At 40.6% G+C, this 24,515-nt stretch overlaps 1 protein-coding gene across 4 annotated transcripts in view; it reads right to left on the reverse strand.

The window, feature by feature from the left end:
• Positions 1 to 3,582: 3,582 nt before the first annotated feature.
• The window catches only part of Lrrc63 (leucine rich repeat containing 63), a 46,660-nt gene continuing 25,727 nt past the window's right edge, over positions 3,583 to 24,515 (reverse strand). For 3 of the 4 annotated variants that reach the window (XM_006519546.1, XM_006519545.1, NM_027581.1), the window contains exons 8-10: positions 17,504 to 17,587; positions 5,387 to 5,617; positions 3,583 to 4,266 (exon numbers count right to left, since the gene is read on the reverse strand). In XM_006519546.1, the coding sequence (XP_006519609.1) occupies positions 4,026 to 4,266; positions 5,387 to 5,617; positions 17,504 to 17,587 (556 nt within the window). In that variant the 3' untranslated portion in view covers positions 3,583 to 4,025. Of the gene's footprint in view, positions 4,267 to 5,386; positions 5,618 to 17,503; positions 17,588 to 24,515 lie in introns of those variants that run through there. The other variant, XM_006519548.2, reaches the window with a different exon arrangement.

The following is a 24,515-nucleotide window of genomic DNA, read 5'->3' on the forward strand; positions in this document are numbered from 1 at the left end:
AGGTGAGCTGTCCAAGGATGTGAGAGGAGGAAAGTTGATTCTGCCCCTTGCTGGCTGAGCCATTAGGTGAGCTAGTCAGGGCAATTGCCAAAGCAATTCCAAAGATTATAGTGATTGCTGTTCTAAAAAAAGGCCCGTGAGCTGGGGCTGGGACTTAGCTGTGAACCCTGAGAGTGAAAAAATTGCAACTTTAGAGGTGGCCCCTAGGATTGCAATGCTGTTCTCCTATCAATGTTATCAATACCCACTGGCAAGAATACTTTGAGCCTGGCCTCTGTATATGACCCTGGCTTTGGAGACCTTCGAACCTATGGAATCATTGCTGAATTCCCATGAGTACACCTGTCAGTGATAACCACTGGCAAACGTGCTCAAAGACCTCCACCAGAGCCATCCTCCTGGCATGGGTGGAGCCTACAAAGCTCTTGAGTGTTCTAAACAGAGAAGATTTCCTGGTGGAACCATGCATCATCCGACTGTTCCCCACTTGGTGAGATGTCTATTTAGCCTTTATGGCAGAGTAAGGAGTGTTTGTGTAAATAAAGCAAAAACATATTTGAAAGACAAATCTGGTGGATATCCTAATTGCTGAGAGAGCATCACAACCCACAGGAGTCTGCTTGGTTTTGTTTTTGTTTTTCACAGAATCAAGAAGAGAACTAGAACATTGGATAGAAGACAAATGTAAAGGTGCTGTTAAGAGACAGATGACAGGCAGACAGGAAAAGAGACAGACAGCACCTTAATGACACAGTTTGAGGTACTGAATTATCTTGCCTATGGACAATTGCACAAAGCAATTTATTTTCCTTTTTTGGGCCAAATGTGGTTCTGTCAGTTTCCATCAGGATTCCAGCCTAGAACGGCTATATCCCTGGTGTGCTGCTTGCCCTATAACTTATATGTAGGATGGTTAGTTTTACCTGTACAGTTTTTTTTTCCTTGGTGTACTGGGGATTGAACACAGGACCTCATGTGTGACTGGCGAATACTGTCCCTGGACTAAGCTTTAAAAGTTCCTACCTATTTCTTTTATTTCTCAAATTCTAGAACTTTAGGTCTAACACTGGAATATCATTTTTGATGTGAAGCAGATAGTTCTATTTTTTAAAATCCAGTACACAGTATTTAAATGTGTATAAGCACATACACACATTGATTAGCTTTGGTTTTTCAAAGGGTGTTGGCATCACAGGATTGCTATACTTCTTAGGCTTAGTTATATATTTTAACATTTATATAAAGTATGATTGCCTTGCAGATCTATAGGAGATCTTTGCCACAAGGTTGTACTGCTCATAATGACACAACTCCAATGTTTTTATGTATAAACATGATCATGAATTGATAATACATCAGTAAGACTTCAACTTATGTAATTTTTACCTTATTTTTTGACTACAGGCATATAATATGTTGGATTAATTAATTTGTTACCATTTTCTCAATATCCCTTTCTGGATTATTTATGTAGTAGGATAGTTATTTCTCTTACTATAGTTTGTTTTCCTAGACATTACAGTGTACACTACTCCACACTCTTTGCCTATTCCTACTTAAATTAAGCAGAATATAAAAAACATCTGTTTATTGAATTCCATAATCTGAAAAATTCTTCTGAAGGCCTGGAAAGATAGCTTCAGCTGTTTGGAGCACTGCTCTTGCAGAGGACGCACACTGCTTCCCAGCACCCACACCGGACAGCACTCAGCTGCCTGTGACGCCAATTCCAAGTAGACCCAAAGCATCTAACCTCTGTGAGCACCTAGACCAATAGGCAATGATTCCCCCCAAAACTGACACACATGTGTGCGCACACACAATTAAAAATAAAACATTTACAAATTATTTTGCTGTATTATCTTTAAATATTCTTAAAATGAGACACATAGATCAGACAGCTTCTTCTTTATGACAACCTCCAATTATATGATAGCAAAGATTATAAGCATAAATGTAAATCAGCTGATCTCATTAAATTTAATTATCACTATTTTATTTTTTAATTTTTTATTAGGTATTTTCCTTATTTACATTTCCAATGCTATCCCAAAAGTCCCCCATACCCACCCACCCCCATTCCCCTACCCACCCACTCCCCCTTTTTGGCCCTGGCGTTCCCCTGTACTGGGGCATATAAAGTTTGCGTGTCCAATGGGCCTCTCTTTCCAGTGATGGCCGACTAGGCCATCTTTTGATACATATGCAGCTAGAGTCAAGAGCTCCGGGGTACTGCTTAGTTCATAATGTTGATCCACCTATAGGGTTGCAGTTCCCTTTAGCTCCTTGGGTACTTTCTCTAGCTCCTCCATTGGGGGCCATGTGATCCATAATTATCACTATTTTAGATTGAACTAACTCTTCACACAAACACACACACACACACACACACACAAAACATGTCACACAGGAAATAATCCCGTGTCATTTGAAATTGTTATGTCAAAATGTGTTTACCTTTTGTTTGTTGAACTCACTGGACAACAAACAACCCTGCTGGGGTGAATGAAGGGACAGACAGGGTGGTTCTCAGAGGCTGGATGGTGAAAATGAGTAGACTGATTTTTTGTTTTGTTTTGTTTTTTAAAGATTTGTTTGTTTAGCTTATGTGAATACACTGTAGCTTTCTTCAGACACACCACAAGAGAGCATCTGATCCCATTACAGATGGTTGTGAGCTACCATGTGGTTGCTGGGAATTGAACTCAGGACCTCTGAAAGAGCAGTCAGTCTTAACCTAGAAGAGCTCTTAACCTCTGAGCCATCTCTCCAGCTCCTAGCCTGATGTTTTAGTTATGCTTCTCTTGTTGTGCTAAAGCAACACAGCTAAGATAGCTCCTAAAGAGTTTCATTGGGCTTAGGGCTCCAGAGAGTTAAGAGTCCATAACAGGAGGGAAGGCGCAGCTGCAGGACACAGCCAAGGACACACATCTCCGCCAGCAAGCAGGGAGTAGAGAACACAGCACATAGCCTTTGAAACCTCAAAGGCAGCCCCTGGGGACACAAGTCCTCCAACCAGGCCACACTTTCTAATCCTTCTGAAACCATTCACTAACTGGGAACTAAGTATTCAAACATATGAGTCTGTGGGGCCGTTCTTATTCAAACCACCATACCTTCTTTTGAACAAAGTAAATTCTTAAACTTTTTTTTTAAATCAGTTTTATATGTATGAGTGTTTTGCCTGCATGTATCTATGTGGACGACATGCATGTCTGGTGCCCACAGAGGTCAGACGAAGGCATTAGATTCCTTGGATCTAGAGTTATGGGTGAGCCACTATGTGGGTACTGGGAACGGAATCTGGGTCCTCTCCAAAAGCAACAAGTGCTCTTAACTTGCACTTGTCATCTCTCAAGCTTTCAAAATAAATTCGTAAAGCCTCAAGTTCCACTTTAGGTGACCATTGCTTTACAGTGTCCTTGGGTTCTGCTTTCTTGTTTGGCTATCATTGAAGACTATGGTAAATTCATTGCTGGCCCATGGAGTCAGTCTCAGTTCCGTGGGATATAAGCCAAGGTTATCAATAAAGATTATATTAGTTTTCTAAGAAGCAGGGAAAACTATTCAAAAGGCTAAAAGTCAGTTTGCAATTAATCTTTTATTCTCAGAAGAAAACCAGCCGGTTGGCATTGAGGAGGGTGCACGAGCTAACATTTAGTACCTGGACACATAACTTTGTGGCCTCGTGCAACATAGTTCCCCATAATGGCTTCAAGCTGCTAGCCTGTCATTGAATATAGGTCCATGAAAAGACAAAGTATAAGATGCAGTTCTTTTGGCAAATGTTTTGAACCCCCCCCCCCCTTTACTATAAACGTGTTCTCCAGGAACTTCTCAAGGTCCCTACTGAACTCCAAAGGCCTTTCCTACTCCTTGAGTCAGAGCTCAGCACCGATTTCTAACAATCAGGCTTTCGTGAGGAGGAGGATCAGAGAGAACTCAGCAGAGAAGAACCATGGGTCCCTCCTTGCAGAACCCGTGCTCTAAGAGGTGAATTACTTATACAGAAATATTTGTGGGTTTTACAAATAGAACGAGACATTGCTGACTTTGCTCTCTTTTACCCAGTCCATATGTAGAGCTATTCTTCTACTAGGGAAACCTTCTAAAACAAAGCTGGTTTCCCTGATGTCCCGATAGCAAGTAGAGGAGCAGACATGGAACATAATGGGGACATGTGATACTCCAAAGATATCGCAGGATCGGATGATGCGGAAACCTTCACCAAACTTGGGACCATGGCACCAATCACATTCAGATGTGCTGAGAAAGAAGAAACATCAGGTAGACATTTGAGTTTCCACTAATATAAAACTCCATGCTTGGTTTTTATTGAGCTTCCATCTAGATAAGGCACTTACTACTAAGTCAAAGTTTAAATCCTACTCCAATGGAACAACAGGTTAGATATGTGTGCAAGGGTCCCATTTTCTAAAGCCAAGGTATGTGTGCACAGTGCATTATAAAAGTGAAGCAGCGGGTCCCCCTCTTCTTTTGAGGTCCTGGGGATTAAATCCAAGCCTTTGTGAATACTGTGTGAATATAAGATCACTGAAACATATCATGGTGGGTGTCGGTGGCAGAGCAAAGCCACTCACTTATGGCCAACAAGCAAAAGAAACTAGGATTCCGCAGTTCCCTTAAAGGGCATGCTCGCATGGCCTATGAATCTTTCACTAGACCCCTCCTCTTAAAGGTTTCTAACCTTCCAGTAATTGCACCTTAGATAGAGGCTTTAGCTAGGGTCCTCTGAGAGATCATCGAGATCAAAATTATGCTATAGCAATGTCTTTATTGAGTATTGGTAAAGCATTTTACTTAGACATACTATAAATATTTGTACCATCCATACAACCCAGAAATAATGATTTATTTTGACATAAATAATCAAAATAGTTATGTAACACCTAGACATAGCGGACAACCTTGAGTGGACCCTAAGAACCCTGGTCTTGAGGTTAAGTAACAAAGCCCTAATTGCTTACTGATTCATGGTGTAAAAAAATAAAGGAAGTCTTATCTAGTCCTGATGGAACATCTCAGAATGGAGCAAAGCCGGTCCCATGGGACTAGACAGTTTTCAAAGGGAGTCGCTTGTATGTCCTTAGTAATTCCTAAAGGAAATTTAACTAACAGATGCATAGAAACCATGCACCATCTCAGCAACACACTGTTCTCAATGAACTTCAGCAATAACTGGAGAATATTATAAAATGGGACTGATTTAGACTCCATTAGTATACCTGCAAGACAAGAATGGGTAAATGAACTGTGTGTAAAGGTGCATGCCAGTGTGTGTGTGTGTGTGTGTGTGTGTTTGTGGTGTGTTAGTAAAATACGTAAGGGATGTGCTTTGATAGGAAGCATGTTAGAAGTCACTCACCTTTTAAGAGACTTCCGAACTGCATCTGGGATGTAATCCAACAGTTTATTTTTAACAAGGAACAAGGAGCAAATTTGAGTAAGTTGTTGGGGGTCATTCCAGGAACTCTCTAACCAAAACTGAGAACAAGTGAATGTATTTTCAATTTGTAATTTGATCAAGTTAAGCTTCAAAATCCCAGGTGGAAAAGACGTTATGGGATTCCCATCAACAATCAGTTTTTCAAGTGATCTGTACATAAGAAAACCATAGTTTACAAGATAATCATGCAATTTATAATATTCACTTGAGTTTCAGTACTGGTGTCCTTGAAACCTGGCACCATAACATTCTTTTTAATATTTTCTTAGAATCAAGAGAATTTCCTTATAAAAACAATGTTGCGATTTTATTATGCAAAGAGGTGCATTTGTGGGAACAAATCAGCTTATGCATGCAGTTGAGGGGGGCCTTTGCAAACTATTACCACTGTGGAAAAAGAAATATCCATAAATTCAGGAGAACTAAGCAGTGTCACACCACATAAACACAATGTGGTGACATGCAGGAAAAAAGAGGTTTTTTTCTTTTATTTATTTATTTATTTATTTATTTATTTACTTACTTATTTACTTATTTATTTATTTATTTATTTTTATTAGATATTTTCTTCATATACACTTCAAATGCTATTCTGAAAGTTTCCTATACCCTCCCTCTGCCCTGCTCCCCTACCCACCCACTCTCACTTCTTGGCTCTGATATTCCCCTGTACTGTGGCATATAAATTTTGCAATACCAAGGGGCCTCTCTTCCCAGTGATGGCCGACTAGGCCATCTTCTGCTACATATGCAGCTAGAGACACAAGCTCTGGGGGTACTGGTTAGTTCATATTGTTGTTCCACTTATAGGGTTACAGCTCCTTGGGTGCTTTCTCTAGCTTCTCCATTGGGGGCCCTGTGTTCCAAGGAAAAAAGTTTTTAAAGACAACCTGGACTACATGAGTTTTCATTAATGCTTAATAAAAGCAGTGAAATATATAACCTCAAGATAGACTGCTATGTTACAGGTTGTCCCCTTGGCACCTGGGTCCCCTTACTGTGTCAATTCACTGTGTCAATTGTTTCTAATAGTCCTTCTCCCTTTATTCAAAGAGAATAGATGTGACTGTTCTCTCTCATTGCCTTGGGGTGTTTTCTGCAGTCCCTTTTCTCTTTTCTAATGAGTGCTGAAAGCAGACAGAAATGTTCCTGTTCACGAAAGACATACAGACATCAAACCATTGTCAAATGCTTTCCCAGTGAACAGGCTGGCATGTGGACTCAAGGTGGTGGAGCAGGGCTTCTGAACTCCCCTTGACAGTCTAGGCTCACATAGCCTTCGCCCCAAACTAGGTTTCTCTAATGCTACCTCTTGCTGACAAAAGTAATATATGATCAAAGTAGGGGGGAGTATTTCAAATAAAGAGACTGGGTAGCTCTTCAAATACAGCTTTACGACTGTACCTTTTGTGGCCAGCTAAGTGCAAGGAAAATCCCAAGCTCTTATGTTGTCCTGAAGGACAAAAAATGGATGCTGTCATGTTCCCTTTACACGAGACACATGCCTTGGAGTCAGCAGCAGAGCCCTGCTGGGATCTGAACATTTCTGCACTTTCTATCATCTTTTTTAAATTAAAAATTTACCATGCAATATGTTTTGATCATGTTCCTTCCCCTATCCTAACTTCTCCCAGATTCCCCCCACCTCCCTACCAACAACCCAACCCATCTTTGTTTTTTTATTTCTCTCTTAAACGACAACAACAAACCACAAACACAAAAATAAAAACCACAGAGCCAAAGGGCAAAATAAGACAAAAATACTGAAACAAAACAAAAAGTACACACCACACACACACACACACACACACACACACACACACACACACACGAGATCCCTTCCAAACAACAACAAACCCAAAGCAAAACCATGCAGTTTATTTTGTGATGGCTCGCAAGCATGGAGCCTGCCCTGGGATGTAGTTACTATGCCCAATGAGATTCCATTGGAAAACACTGATTTTCCCTTTGCCAGCAGGTATCACCTTCAAATAATTATTGGTTAGCAATGAAGCCCCACATCCCACATTCCCACTCTCAGTGACTGAACTCTGGCTTGAACCTGTGCAGGTCTTGTGCGTGCAGCCTGTTTCTGAGTTCATATGTGCATCCATCCTGCTGTGTCTGGAAGATACAATGTCCTTGGAACCATCCAGCATCTCTGGGTCTTACAATCTTTCTACTGCTTCTTCTGGCTAGATCCCTGAGCTTTGAGGGGTAGGGTTTCATGAAGACATCCCATTTAGGATTGAGTGCTCCAAAGTCTTCCACTCTCTACACATTGTGTAGCTTTGGACCTCTCTGTTAGTTCCCATCTACTGCAAGAAAGGTTTCTCTGTGGATGGCTGAGTGAGGCACTGATCTATGGGTTTAGCAGAATGTCATCATAACCTATCTGGTCTCAGCTTCTTGATCAGTTTAGCAGCATCATGTATGGGTTTTATTTCATGGAGTAGACCTTAAATCCAAGACAAAAGTGGTTGGTTACTTCCATAACATTTGTGCCACTATTATGCCAGTATCATCTTTCGGGCAGCTCACTGCTGGCCACGGTGTTTGTAGCTGGTTTTGTGATTACTTTTCTCTTCTAGTAGAGTGCCGAGCACTTTCTACACTATGAATCCTAGTCAGTAGGGGGGACGCTTCTAGTTAGGCACCAGCTCGACTTCTCTAAGGTACATGAAGCATTGTCCTCAAATATATAAACCTTGTCTTCGACAATAGGGCCTTGTGGAAGGCAACCAGTAACCATGGCAATAACCTGTGATGTTTGGGGAGTTTTCATGTGACCCCTTTGACTAATGACTCAACAAGATGTAACTCATTCCTGGCACTGGATGCTTTAGTTGGTGGAATAAGATAGCTTGGAGCATTGTCTCCCCCATTATTTGATGAGTCCATTTAGATTTCTTCTCTATATGTATGTATTTTAGGAAGCTTCTAAGTAATAAGCTTCCATATGGTTTTTCTTTTTCTTTTTCTTTTTTTTTTAAATTTCTGCTCGTCAGTTTATTGTAAGCTTAACAAAAACTGGGCCCACTTAGAGGAATTCTCAACCAAGGAATTGTTTCCATCAGATTAGCTTATAGGAAACTGTGTGTGCATTTTCTTTTTTTCTTCTTTTTTAATATTTTTTATTAGGTGTTTTCCTCATTTACATTTCCAATGCTATCCCAAAAGTCCCCCATTCCCTCCCTGCCCACTCCCCTACCCACCTACTCCCACTTTTTGGCCCTGGCATCCCCCTGTACTGAGGCATATGGTTTTTCAAGTGATCTTTAGTGTTAGTTGTCTCCCTCCATAAACCTCCATGACCCTTCTCTTTAATCCCCTATTACTTAATACTATTTTTGTTTCCACTTTATCCTCCAGAAAGCTTTATTCTATTTCCCAGTTCATGGGAGAGCCTCTCCTCCACACTAGTCCCTTACTAAGTACTTACATCTGCGGTTATTTGGATTTTAGCACATATATTGAAGCTTAAGAGCTAATATCCACATATGAGAAAAACATACAATATTTGTCTTTTTGGCTCTGGGTTACCTCTTTCAGGACAATTTTTCCTAACTCTTATCCATTTACCTGCAAATTTTATCACTTTATTTTTCTTTACAGCCAAATAATGTTCTGTTGTTGTAAATGTGCCACGTTTTCATTATGCCTTCCTCGGTTGATGGACATCTAGGTTTTTCCCAGTTCCTGGGTGTTACGAATAGAGCAGCAGTGACCATGGATAAGGGGTATTAGCAGCAGGACATAGAGTCCATGGGTATACCGTCAAGAGCAGTGTATCTGGATCTTCAGCTTTAGGCACATAGATTCCCAACTTCCTGAGAACAACCACACTCATTTCCATGGTGGATATACCAGTTTGCACTTCACCCCTCCCCCAAAACATATAACTGTTCCCTTTCCCACTAGCAGCACATGCTGTCATTGTTTTATTGATCTTGGTCACTCTGACTGGTGTAAGATGGAATCTCGAAGTAGTTTTAATTCACATTTCCCTGATGGCTAAGGATGTTGAGCATTTCTTTAAGTTTCTCAACCATTTGGGTTTCATCTTTTGAGGCATCTTCTGCTTAGCTCTGCACCACATTTTATAATTGTTTTGCTTTCCTTATGTTCAGGGTTTTTGTCTGTTTGTTTTATTACTTCATATATAGCTGACATTAACCCTCTATCAAATGCATAATTGGTAGATATTTTCCTATTCTATATAGACTTCTTCATCAGACTGCTGTCCTTTCCCATATAAACTTCATGAGGTCCCAGTTGATCAGTTTTTTGTCTTAGTGTATGTGTGCAGTGTGTTATTCAGAAATTCCCTTCCAGTACCAATGAGTTCAAGTCTATTCCCCTCTTTCTCCTACGTCAGGTTCAGGTTATGTCCTAGTTAGGGTTTCTCTTGATGCAATGCAACACCATGATTTAAAAAGCAAGTTGGGGAGGAAAGGGTTTATTTAACTCACACTTCCACATCACAGTTCATCATTGAAGGAAGTTAGGACAGGAACGCAAACAGGGCAGGAACTTGGCGACAGGAGCACTCCTTTGGGGATGCTGTTTACTAGCTTGCTTGTCATCGCTTGCTCAGCTTTCCTTCTCAGAAAATTCTGAGCAACCATCTCAGGGATGGCACCCCCACAATGTTATGGATCTTCTCCATCAATAAATAGTTAAGAAAATGCCTTAGAGTCAGATCTTATGGAGGCATTTTATCAGTTGAGGTTCCCTCCTTCAACTAACGCTAGCTTGTTTCAAGTTGACATAAAGCTACCCATCAAAGGTTATATGTGGATCCATTTGGAATTGAGGTTTTTTACACGATGCTAAATATGTATTTATTTAAAATTTTCTGTATACAGCCATCCAGTTTAATAAACATAACTTTTTTTGAAGATGCTGTCTTTCCTTCAGTGTGTATTACAGCTTCTTTATTACTTTTGGTGGATTTTTCTATAATGAGTATGTGGTGTCCTTCCCTACATCTTCCAATTAATGTATCTGATGTCTATTTTGTCAGATATTAAAATAGCTATGCCTGCTTGCTTCTTTGATCAGTTTGCTTGAAATACCTTTTACCTCGAGGAGAGGCCTAGTCTTCAAAGTGAGGTGCATCTTTTGGATGTAACAGAAAGATGGATCCTGTTTTCTTATCCATCCTGCTACTTTGTGCCCCTTTATGGGGGTATTGAGTGCACTAAAAGTGAGAATTATCAGTGAACAGTGTTCAATGATTTCTGCTATTTTGTTGTTGTTGTTGTGTGGGCATTTTTCCAACTTTTCTTGATTTACTTGAATTATTTATTCCTTGTGTCGTCTGGAGTTATCTTCTTCAAACTAAAGTTTTGCAACTGATGTCTTCTGTAGAGCTGGTTTCAAAGATAGAAATGACTTAAGCTTAGTTTTATCATAGATGTTTTCTTTTTCTGTTGTTATGATTGATAGTTTTGATGGCTGTTGTAGTCTGTGCCGCCATTTATGGTCTTCTCTTCTCAAGTTTGGAAAATGACCTTCCAAGCCTTTATGGCTTTCAGACCCTAGGGCTAATGTCCAATATATATGAAGAACTCAAGAAGTTAGACTCCAGAGAATCAAATAACCCTATTAAAATGGCATGCAGAGCTAAGAATTCTCAACTGAGGAATCTCTAGTGGCCAAGAAGCACCTAAATAAATGTTCAACATCTTTAGTCATCAGGGAAATGCAAATCAAAACAACCCTGAGGTTTTACCTCACGCCAGTCAGAATGGCTAAGATTAAAAACTCAGGTGACAGAAGATGCTGGTGAGGATGTGGAAAAAGAGGAACACTCCTTTTTTGTTGGTGGAATTGAAAGCTGGTATAACTACTCTGGAAATCAGTCTGTTGGTTCCTCAGAAAATTGGACATAGTATTACCTGAGGACCCAGCTATACCACTCCAGGGCATATACATAGAAGATGCTCCAATATGTAATAAGGACACATGTTCCACTATGTTCATAGCAGTCTTATTTATAATAGCCAGAAGCTTGAAAGAACCCAGATGTCCTTCAACAGAGGAATGGATACAGAAAATGTGGTACATTTTCACAATGGAGTATTACTCAGCTATTAAAAACAGTAAGTTCATAAAATTCTTAGGCAAATGGATGGAACTAGAAAATATCATCCTGAGTGAGGTAACTCAATCATAAAGGAACACACATGGAATGGACTCACTGATAAGTGGATATTAGCCCAAAAGCTCGGAATACCCAGGATACAATTCACAAACCACATGAAGCTCAAGAAGAAGGAAGACCCAAGTGTGGGTGCTTCAGTGCTTCTTAGAAGGGGGAACAAAATACTCACAGGAGGAAATATGGAAACAAAGTGTGGAGCAGAGACTGAAGGAAAGGCCATCCAGAGCCTGCCCCACCTAGGGATCCATCCCATATACAGTCACCAAGCCCAGACACTGTTGAGGATGCCAAGAAGTGCATGCTAATAGGAGCCTGATACAGCTGTCTCCTGAGAGGCCCTGCTAGAGCCTTACAAATACAGAGGCAGATGCTCGAAGCCAACCATTGGACTAAGCATGGGGTGCCCAATGGTGGAGTTAGAGAAAGGACTGAAAGAGCTGAAGGGCTTTGCAACCACATAGAAAGAACAACAACATCAACCAACCAGACCGCCCCAGAGCTCCCAGGAACTAAACCACCAACCAAAGAGTACACATGGAGGGACCCATAGCTCTAGCCACATATGTAGCAGAGGATGGCCTTTTTGGGCATCAATGGGAGGAGAGGTCCTTCTTGGTTCTGTGAAGGCTCAATTCCCCAGGTAAGGGAATACCAGTGCAGGGAGTCGGGAGTGGGTGGGTGGGTAAGGGAATACCCTCATAGAAGCAGGGGTGTGGGGATGGGATAGGGATTTCTGAGGGGGAAACCAGGAAAGGGGATAACATTTGAAATGTAAATAAAGAAAATATCTGAGAAAAAAGAAAAGTCAGATGTTGTTCTACTTAACCTATTTTGAATGTGACTCACCTCCCGCCACCACTTTGCAGCTTATAACATCTTAAGCTATTGTTCCAGTCTGTACACTTAGTGTTTTGATTACTCTGTGTCATGGGGGACTAATATTCTGCTCCTGTCTAGCTGGTGTCAGATAAGCTTCTTGTACTCTGATAAGCATTTCTATCTTTAGATTGGGGAAATTTTCTTCTGTGATTTGTTTAAAAATATTTTCTGTGCCTCTGGCCACCTTCTTCCTCTATACCAATTATTCATAGATTTTTGTCTTTTCAAAATCTCCCAGATTTCCAGGGTATTTTAGGCCTGGATTTTTCTTTAAATTAATTGCTTTTATTTTATCTGTAGCTTGAATATCAGTTGATCTATGCTGTTGAAAATCTGTACATTACATTCAGTTAGTAAGAAATAATTACACAATAACTACACTATGTTCAATAGGACATAGGAGGTTCAACTAGAGTGATTTATATTAGCAAGGAAGCCACAGATTACTGCTTTATGCACTTTGAAATCTACATACATTTCCAGGGAAGCTAAATATTACATCAATAGTTTATGAAACTATAGGAAGCCTGGATTTTTTTTAAATCGTACCATTTTATTTAACTGATCTATTCATTTCTTCTACCTTGCTTTCAACACATGAAAACTTCTCTTCCATGTCTTATAGTCTGTTGGTGTGGCTTATCACTAAGGGTTTTGTTTGACATCTAACTTTTTCTGTTTCTAGTTTTATTTCAATTTGGATTTGTTTTTTCAGTGATTCCATTTCTTTGTCAGATTCTACCTGCAGGTCTTGACATTGTTTTTGCTATTCCATGCAATTGGTTCTTCGTATTCACGGTCTTCAGTAAGGTCCTTGCTTGAACATTCATATGCTCTTTAAGGTCCTTGGGCATAGTCAAAATTGCTATTTTGAAGTCCATATTTTGTGCTTCATCTAAATTGCCTTTCTCAAGGAATATTGCAATAGGGTTGCTGGCTTTTGAAGGAGGTGCATGGTCTTGGATGTCCATGTTTGTGCTTTCTGCACTGGGATCAAGGCATCTGGAGTTATGATATTGTGTGGGGAGCCGCCCTCACATTCGCCGTTGCAAGATGGCGCTGACATCCTGTGTTCTAAGTGGTAAACAAATAATCTGCGCATGTGCCAAGGGTAGTTCTCCACCCCATGTGCTCTGCCTTCCCCGTGACGACAACTCGGCCGATGGGCTGCAGCCAATCAGGGAGAGACACGTCCTAGGCGGAGGATAATTCTCCTTAAAAGGGACGGGGTTTTGCCATTCGCTCTCTTGCTTTTGCTCTTGCACTCTTGCGCTCTTGCGCTCTGGCTCCTAAAGATGTAAGCAATAGAGCTCTTGCTCTGGCTCTTGCTTCTTGCTCCTAAAGATGTAAGCAATAGAGCTCTTGCTCTCTTGCACTCTTGCTCCTGAAGATGTAAGCAATAAAGCTTTGCCGCAGAAGATTCCGGTTTGTTGTGTTCTTCCTGGCCGGTCGCGTGAACGCGTGTAAGAATATTGGAAGTGTGTCTTGATGTAAATGTCACGATGTGTTTTGTTGGGCAGATATTCTGTTGTTTGGGTGCTGTTGTCTTCTCTGGATCCTCTGGAAGTGTGGTGGTCGTGGGGGTCCTTATTAGAGACTGTTTTGTGGGTCCGTGTGTGACATAAAGGACTGGGGATGGGCTAGCTGGAAAGGTTGAGGGGCAGCAGGACAGAACTAGGGATACCTTGGGTCTGCACCAGGATGTGGAAATGGGGAGAGTAGAGGAGGAACTCCTGCAGGCAGGCTGAAGCATGACTAAGAACATGTCTGGAGAGACCATGATGAAAGAGCTGGCTAGAGGCATGTATCTCCACCATGGGATGGAGGTGAGGTCGGAGGAGGCAGCACCTCAGAATGCCTCTATAGTCTTACATTGAATGCCCTACTCCCAAGATATTTAGAGGTAGAGCCTCTAGGAAATGATTAGGTTTTGAGGGAGAGCTCTCACAAATGGGATAAATTCCCTTATATAAATGAAGCTTTGAGAAGACCCCTTTTGCCCCTTCTGACCTGTGAGGTGAGAATGGGTTAGAAGAAAGGGTACTCTGTCTCCCCTTACAGTGATGGGAGAGTTTTAAGCATGGTTAAGAAACTTGAAGTCAGGATTAGTGGTAATGATGTCATTTTAAGTGTACATTGCAAGTACTTCTTATCTTTGTGTTTCTTTAGGTTAGTGGTTCTCAACCTTCCCAATGTTGTGACCCTTTAATACAGTTCCTCATGTTGTGATCCCCAACCATGAAACTATTTCTGTTGTTACTTCATAGCTATAATTTTGCTACTATTATAAATCTTAATGTAAAGAGTTTTGGAGATAGAAGTTTGCCAGGCAGGTAGCAATCCACAGGTTGAGATCCGCTGCTCTAAGGAAAGATGTTGGAAAAGGGGAAGATTGACTACTTAGCAGCTGTTGACCTCTCGCTGCCCTGAGCACCTGGACCAAAATGGCTGGCTGCCATATAGGCAGCCAATCACCCCAATCAGCCATCTGGGCATCCCACAGACTCTGAGGCGATACAGGATGATCTTGGGTGATGACCCTGGTTTAGGTGCAGACTCAGCCAGGTCTGTTTAAAATAGTTTGTACTAGCTTTTTTTTTGCTCTCTCAAGCCTTGCTGAAGTCTATGCAAGAGATGAAACATTTCCACCAACAGTGCGGCAAAAGGATGCTGCATGCTGCCATGTCTGGTGCTAAGAGGCAGTGATGTGATTGTCCCAAACAAATGACTGTGACTGTTGCAAATGTCCCTTCTGGGGCTGTATAAGCAGGGTGCTCAGGCTCAGATGATCCGCTGGGCAGACACTCTCTTGTGTTTCCTTGCATGATGTTTGACCATCAGGCCTGGTAAAGGGCTTCTCTTCAGTGAATTCTTCTTGGTTGTTTTCAGTAGTATGGGTTGAGTGGGTTAACAAGGAAGGGCAGATACAAAATACTGACAGCAGAGTGTCAGCTCCAGAGCAAGATGAGAGTAGTGGATGGGGAGAAACAGCAAGAGGCGGGTGGAAGCCTGCGATAAACCCAGGAGAAAGGCTGCAAGGAACCTCGAAGGAGACACCTCAAACCTCAGCCCAGATGTGCCCAGATGTGCCATTACCCTGCTGCTGCCTGGGAGCTGAGGAACCTGATGCCTGGCATGCCTACAACACCAGCTAGAATCTAAGCCCGAGAAATCCTGACTCCCTAAGCCCACTTCAGAGCTGTCACATTTGCAAGAGGAAAGGGCACATCTGGAAATGTAAAGGGAGCCAGTAACTGATTAGGTGAGCAGGGTCAGTCAAGCTCCAAAATGGATAAAGCAGGGGGAGATGGAGGTGGGGGTGGGGTGGGGAAGAGTATCCTGCACATGTCACCAACAAGAAAGGAACAGGTGCATGGTAAAGTAGACACACAGAGAAGTGAACTATATTGATTATAACAGCTGTGCATAGGCTGGATGGTCCTAGTAAAATATAAGGATGACCAAACGAAACTTTAAAAAATTGGTAGAAACATTAGAAAACCAGAGGAAGACATCTTTTTTTTTTTTAAGATATGACTGCATTCCATTAACCAGTGAGAACTAATAATGGAATTTGGCTACATAGCTTGATTTTGAAAATTAGTCCAAAATCATACATCTTTCCTATTCTGTATTTACCTCAATCAGATGATATTGGAAATAAAAGAAATATTATGTGTAGAAATATAATTATGAATTACTTGGAGAAAGTTATTACAGAAGTTAAGTGAATCACAAACTGCTGTGAAGGGCATACAATAAGATTTGAGAGGCTGGGAAGATAGATGGTTCAGCAGCTAACAGCACCAAGCTCCACTTCCAGCACACAGGCTACCTGAAGCCTGAGACTCCAGGGAATTCAGGGAATTCAGTGTCTCCAGCCTCCCTAGGCACCTGTACTCACATGCACAAAATTTCACATAGATACACAGACAGATATGCAATTTAAAATATGTTAAAATATTTGAATGATTAAGAGTATATGTTTTAGATTTTAGTTTCATCATTTATATTTGTGTGTGTGTGCACGCGTGCACCCGTTTGTGTGTGTGTGTGTGTGTGTGTGTGTGTGTGTGTGTGTACCATGTGTGTACAGTGCCCTTAGTGGCCAGTAGAGGGCATCAGATGCTGGAACTGGCATTTCAGGCAGTTGTGAGCTACCCAGTGTGTGTGTTGGAAACTGAACTTGGGTCCTATGGAAGAAGAACAAATGCTGCTAACCACTCTGCTATTTCTCTAGCCCATGTAATATGTTCTAAAATAAAAAATAAATATTGCCAACAAAGATTTTGTATAACTCAAGACGACTGCAATTAATGTGTCAAGTTTGTGTTTGTGTGTGCTGTGGCAAGTACATATAAAACCATCTTAAAGTTTATAACAAAACATCTTTTCTATTAGTTATTATTGTAAACTCATAGTAGAAGTAAGACACAGAGCCAGGCAAGGTGGTGCACACCTTTAATCCCAGCACTTAGGATGCAGAGGCAGCCAGATCTCTGTGAGTTGGAGGCTAGCCTGGTTTACATAGTGAATTGCAGGTCAGTCAAGGAGGCATAGTGAGATCCTGTCTCAAAACAATATAGGACACAGGTGAATTCAAGGCTTTTGTTAATTTGTAAAAGAACTTGACTCTGTGTGTGTGTGTGTAATGACATTGAAATGTATAAGAACCATATATATATATATATATATATATATATATATGTATATATATATATATATATATATATATATATATACACATACCAGAAAGTGAACTAAAATAAAAGGTTATTCTATTTTACTTTTAAAATATCATTGGAAATACATCTTGCAGAAACTACATACTAGATATTCAAATTACATTTGAAAGTAAAACCCCACAATTCACAAATTATATTCACATTGACTAAAACAGATGAAAAGAGTAAGGTCTCTGTCATTATTGTTACCACACATTCTTAATGCGATAGTCATTTTCTGTGTATCTACTGCTTTACAAATACCTGAGTTTCTGGATTTCATTTGAAATATTTTCAATTTCATTGTAGGAAACATCGAGCTCCTCAAGATAATTCAGGCAAAATAACCTTAAACAGAAAGAATAGTGAGTTATGGAAGAGACCATTGTCACCGGAAATAAGACATCTGCAAGTTAAACATTTTCCCACCACACTGAGAGTTGCGTCAGCCTCTCTTCATTGCAGGTAGTATTCATTCCACAAACACTTCTGAAAACGGTGCTGCTGTCTCTGAAGCCTGGGCTGACATCCTTTGGTGTGGAAAAGCCTCAGTTAACAAAAGATAACCAAGAACCTTTATCATCTGAAGGTTTTTCTTGGCCTTTACATTTGTTTCTTGCTTGCATTCTGGGTAGCCAGAAACCGCAGGACCACACCATCCCACAGTTCAGGAGCCACACCTCCAGCATCCCACTATTGGGTCCTTCTGGAGGCTTTCCACAGCATCTCTCATGTCTCTCCTAGCTTCCCAGGATTCCTTGACGTCCCAGCCTGCCCCTGACTTGCAGCAGCATCTGTCTCTTATTTCACAGGGTCTCCTTCCACCAGTCAGTAGATTCAGGGCCTGCCCTTATTCAGGATTGATCCCATTTAATTCGACAAACTGCATTTACATATTAAAATTACAAGTAAGGTCACATTCTGAGAATTTAGGTGGACGTGGACTTTTGGGATCTCTGTTCAACCCAAGTGTATTATGGCTTTCCTAGTGAAATACCTTTGATTTTTCTTCCCGTCATGTTAAATGATCAAAGAAAGAACTAAAAGATGTAATGGATGTATGACACACAACCACAGCATTGTGAATCTGTTTCCTATAGGATGCAAATAGAAACCACTTTTTTGGAGGCTAGAATTGAACAGCTAAGGCCCCCCTCCCCCAACTGTGTATACTATCCTCAAAATCTGCCTCTTCTCATATTACTTGCATGCCTAAGGCACAGTGAGCACAGGATTTAACTCACCCCCCCACTATTTCAGCATGGCAGATGAAGATCTTCAGGGTCCCACCCTTGACTGCTTTCCTGAGTTGCCTGTCATCCCCTATCCCATAATACCCTACGATCCACTGTTTATTTGCTAAAAGTATCCTAATTACTAACTCTTACATATCTGCAAATGCCATGCTGCACCTGCCCAAATTTGACTCTTTGGTCATTTTCTTCTCATATTTGAAATCTTAAGACAAATGTCACCTCTTGCACAGAACTCTTCTGCAAATCCTTTCACCTGGAAGAAAGGATACTTCTGAGTGTCGGCTTGCTTCTTGGCCCCTGTCCTATTGTACAACTATGAGGTTCTGGAGACCAGAAATTACATCTTTTATTTCTATCTATCCAATGTATGAATAAATCAGAAGTGAATGAGCCCCGGTTAATCCAAACGCCCTCTCTCTGAGAAACTGTTGAGATTGATTTGGAAACTGTAAGACAACCCTGTTTGATTCAGTGGTCAACCCCCAACTTCCTTCTCACTCCAGTAAAGAAAATGTTGGTAGCATCTACTCTAAGTTTTTTAAACTTAAGATCATATTTTACTTTTTTGCCTTAGGAAGTTCCTCTCTGCCATCAGTGGAGCACAGAGATCTTCTCCTTCATACTTCCTACCCCTCATTTATCCTATTATCCCAGCCACCAACGCCAGCAAGAATTCCCTGGAAACCCACAGGCTAATCTGGTCAGGGAAGTAGGTAGGCTAGTAGCAGATCTTCATCCCTCTCTTGAATCCTCCAAATTCAATCTTTCAGGCTCATCCATGGCTCTGGAGGAGACTACTTGTTGTGGCCTCTCTTCACTCTCAGTAGATCCTGGTGGATCACCCTATTTTCCTCCCTCCTGTAGATCCCTCTAGCCCATTCCCATTCCTAAGTGTCAGATCCTAATACCTAGAAACACATTTTATCTGGAAACCTCAGTGGCCACACCTATCAGGATTCCAGCAGAATTTCCTACCAGGCAACACATAGCTACCACATTCTTCTAAGAACTAGAGAGGAAATAAAAACTGGGTGGTGGGGTTTGAGGCAATCACCCACCCAACGAAAACAAGATCAAATATCAACACCTAGAATTGTAGTCTTTCCAAACCTTAGATACCTAGATGCCAGCATAAAAACACAATTAGTAACAGTCAGGAGAATATGTCTCCACCAGAGTCCAGCAACCCTACTGCAGCAGCCCTGAGTATTGCAATATAGCTGAAACACAAGAAAAAAAACTTATAATAACCTTATGAATATGGTAGAGGTCTTTAAAGAAATGAACAAATATTTTAAAGAATATTTATTTTTAAAGAAATCTATGAAAATACCAACAAACAGAAGAAGAAAATGAATAAAACATTTTAAGATCTGAAAGTAAAAATAGAATCAGTAAAGAAAATCCAAACTGAGGGAAATCTGGAAATGAAAAATTTAGGAACTCAAACAGGAACCTCAGAGGCCTCACCAACAAAATACAAGCGACAGAAGAGAGAATCTCAGGCATTGAAGACACAATTGAAGAAATGAGATACCAACTGGGACACTATGAAAAAAACCAACTTTAAGAATAATAGGAATATACAAAGGAGAATAAACCCAGGTCAAAAGTACAGAAAATATTTTCAACAATATCATAGAAGAAATTTTTTCTAGCCTAAAGAAGGAGACGCCTATCAAAGTACACAACAGGACACACATATACAAAGTAGCATACAGGATATTAAATAGAGCTGACTAGAAAAAAATATGCATTGTTGACACATAATAATCAAAACACTTAAATGTAAGAACAAAGAGAAAATATTAAAAGGTACAAGGGGGAAAGACCAAGTAATATATAAAGACTTATTAGAATAACACCTGACTTCTCAATGGAGACTTTAAAGCTAAAAAGGCCTGGACAGATTTTCTACAGACTCAAGAAACCATAAATGCCACCCTAGACTACTATATTCAGCAAAACTTTCAATCATAATAGATGAAGAAAAGATATTCCATGATAAAACCAAATTTAAGAAATATCTATTTGCAAATCTTTACTCACAAGGAAAGGATAAAAAAAAAAAAAAAGGAAAACTCCAACCTAAAGGATTAGACACACTTAAAAATCAACAAATTGCTTATTGACATCTCACATCAATGGTCTCATTTCCCCAATAAAAGGACACAGACTAACAGAATTGATGTGAAGACAGAATCCACCCTTCTTTGCTTCCAAGGAACACACCTTAATATCAAGGATAGATATCACCTTAGGGTAAATGGATGGAAAAAGTTATCTAAGCAAATAGATCTAAGAAGCAAACTAGACTAGCCAAACAAAACTTCTGATAAAAGAGACATCACACCAAACATTACATCAGAATAAACAGTTAGAAAAAGATATTCCAAGCAAATGGTCCTCGGAAGCAAATTGATGTAGCCATTTTTAATATCTGATAAGAGAGGCTTCAAACTAAAACCAATCAGAGGAAATAGAAAAAGATACTACAGACTTATCAAAGAAAAACCCACTAAGAGCACATTGAAACACAAGGGCAGTCAAGGTCATATTTTTTAAAAAAAATCCTTCTGCCAGGCATGGTGGTGCATGCCTTTAATCCCAGCACTTGGGAGGCAGAGGCAGGTGGATTTCTGAGTTTGAGGCCAGACTGGTCTACAAAGTGAGTTCCAGGACAGTCAGGGCTACACAGAGAAACCCTGTCTTGAAAAACCAAAAAAAGAAAAAAAATCCTTCTGTTGCATCCAAGAAATACACAGTTACATCAAGAATAGATATTACTTCAGAATAAAGGGTTAGAAAAAAGATATTCCAAGCAAATGAATCTGAGAAGCAAGCTGCTGTACCATAGATTTCAAACTAAAATTAATCAAAAGACAGGGAAAGACATACTCCTCACCAAGATGACTTTTCAATTCTTACCATTTTTTAAAATTAAAGCTATTACACCTTTAAAAGAATTATCTATCTATCTATCTATCTATCTATCTATCTATCTATCTATCTACCTACCTACCTATCTATCTATCTATCTATCTATCTATCTATCTATCTATCTATCTATCTATTCATCTATTTATCTATATGAGTACACTGTAGCTGTCAGACACACCAGAAGAAGGCATCAGATGCCATTACAGATGGTTGTGAACCACCATGTGGCTGCTGGGAATTAAACTCAGGACCTTTGGCAGAGCAGTCAGGGCTGTTAACCACCGAGCCATCTTTCCAGCCCAATTCTTAACATTCTTAACATGTAGAAAAACAGCACTACAGTTTAAATCACATATTGACTCTCACACACTGATAGTGGGAGACTTCAGTACCTGACTCTCACCAATAGACAAGTCATGCAGAAGGAAGATAAAGGAATGCTGATGCTAAATGATATTATAAATCAAATGGTGGACTTAACAGATACTGACGTTACTCTCACCCAGGTACCAAACGGTAAATATGAACCCCACCAACACAGCAACACACCTTGATCAACAATGGTGTTTGCCTGCAAGGTACGTTATTGCAGTGGTGGCACAAGGCTTGTAGGAATAAGCAACCAATATCTGATGTGACTAAAGGCCTCGTAGACAAGATGGAACCCATACCCAGCACTGCTTCAGTGGCCAACAGCCTGAGACCAGATAGCCCAGGGACCCAGGGTAAACCCAAGTACTACTGTTCTACTAAAGAAACATGGCAATAAATTGATTCCTAATGACATTCTGCTATACTCATAGATCAGTGCCTGGCTCAGGCACCATCAGAGAAGCTCCCTCCTGTAGCCGATGGGAACAAATCGAGAATGGGAAATGGAAAAAAAGAAATGGGAAATGGGAAAAAAGAGACCCACAGCTGGACAATATGAACAGAGTGAGAGACCTCGGCTCAGTCAGCCTAAAGAGGAAGTCTCTATCACATCCCTCCCCTCAGAGATCAGAGAACCCAGTAGCAGAGGTGGGGGGTGGGGGAGGAATATAAAAGCCAGAAGGGATGAAAGACACCTATGAAACAAGGCCCTCAAATCAACATGCGCAAAAGTCACAGAGACAGAGACAGTGTGCACAGAGCCTGCGTGGGTCTGTACCAGATCTTTTGCATATATATTATGGCTTCCAGTGTAGTGGTTTTATGGAAGTCTTCGGTGTGCAAACAAATGGGTCTCTGATTCTTGTACCTTCTCTTGTGCTCTTTTCCTTCTCTTTTTCTGTCTTATCCAGTTCCCATGTGTTAGTTTTTATTTTATCTTACTATATTCTATTTTATTATTATACCTTAGAAGCCTGTTTTCTAATGAGAGACAGAGAGGGGGTAGATTCAGATTAGAGGTGATGTGTGGTGAGGAGGAAGTGGGAAGAGTAGAGAGTGAGGGGAAACTATAATTAGGATATAGTATGTGAAAAAAATCTACTTTTAATAAAAGAAAAAACAACAACAATATGAACTAACCAGTACCCCGGAGCTCTTGTCTCTAGCTGCATATGTATCAAAAGATGGCCTAGTCGGCCATCACTGCAAAGAGAGGCCCATTGGACTTGCAAACTTTATGTGCCCCAGTACAGGGGAACCCCAGGGCCAAAAAGGGGGAGTGGGTGGGTAGGGGATTGGGGGGGTGGGTATGGGGGTCTTTGGGGATAGCATTGAAAATGTAAACGAGGAAAATACCTAATAAAAATAAATTTAAAAAAAATAAAAAAATAAAAGAAAAAACAAAAGGACTTCCAACACTCTGACGTTTTATTTTGTTGTAGAAATATAGGTCAGGGGAAATGAAAATGTTTTAGAAATAACTGGAAGAATTTACAAGATGTTTTCTCTTGGGTTTTGTAGTGTTCTTGAAATCAAGTGCACTTTCTCTAACCTTCCCAATAGAAACTGCCGTCAAGGCTCTGGGTGGCTTGCTAGTCTTCCAGCATCTATGACACTTGGGGACCACTGTGCCTTCTCAGCTGTGGCATATGGATCTCCTGCAACCAGAAAGATCCAGCTAGGGATGGGAAAAATACAGTGCAAGAACCAACCCCATCGTATTTTTTAGAAAACTTACTCACTCAGGTCACATAGCTGAGGGAGAATAGCGCCAGCATTTAAAAAGCTTAAGCAAAAAATTCAGACAAGTCATAACAGAAAACGACAATCCATTTCATTTCTTGAAATGTAGCCCAGGCAGGCCATAAAGTCCCTTTGCGCCTTTGTCTCTGATCACTTGGGTTTCATCTGACTGGACTTCTCTGTTGTATTTCTCTGTCTCCATCATCCCCCTATGAAAGGGTCAGCTCATTGGCCTTTGGTTGCTGTGCCTGGCTGCCTTTGCATAGCCCAAGTGTTCCCTTCACCCTGGTCTCTTGTGATTTCCTCTTAGCTATGGGTGGGCAGTGTGTTGCTGTGTCTCCTGAGATACCTGTTTTAGAAAGAGTGCACATGTATCCAAAAGATGTAGGAATCTGACACTTCCAACCAAAATGTCTATTACAGACTGTGATTTTATTTGTTGTGTTACACTAAATTTCAGGGGCACTTGGGACTTAAAGGCTAGTATTTCTAAGTCAGTGTGTGCATGTCACATAATAGCTGTTAATGGTGGGGAAAATACTACATATAACTAGATTTTCCACATGTGTATACTATGTTCTATGTATTCTGTGATATTGAGATTATAGAAAGTTTAGAGTATGAGATGTGCTTAATGTGTATTTTTAATTAAACTTACGACAAGATATTTGGAGACAAGCATATTGCATCTCAATTTGTAAAAGCATTTTTAACTCAATCTACTGTAAAATATACAACCTTCTTCATTTCAGTTAGCATATACCAATGAGTCAGAATTCCTCTCTTCAGCATAGAACTTTCCTGTGAGTTTAATGCATCTTAGCCCAGCTTTACAGTAGAAAACACGATGCAGGACAGCCACAGTGGTGCATGCTTGTTATCCCAGCACTTGGGAGGCTGAGGTGGAAGCATCACCCCTTCTGGGCTAGCCTGGGTTATTTAACCAGGAGCATCACCACTTCTGG

Source organism: Mus musculus, chromosome 14 (genome assembly GCF_000001635.26).
Source record: "Mus musculus strain C57BL/6J chromosome 14, GRCm38.p6 C57BL/6J".
In the NCBI taxonomy this organism is placed as follows: Eukaryota; Metazoa; Chordata; class Mammalia; order Rodentia; family Muridae; genus Mus; species Mus musculus.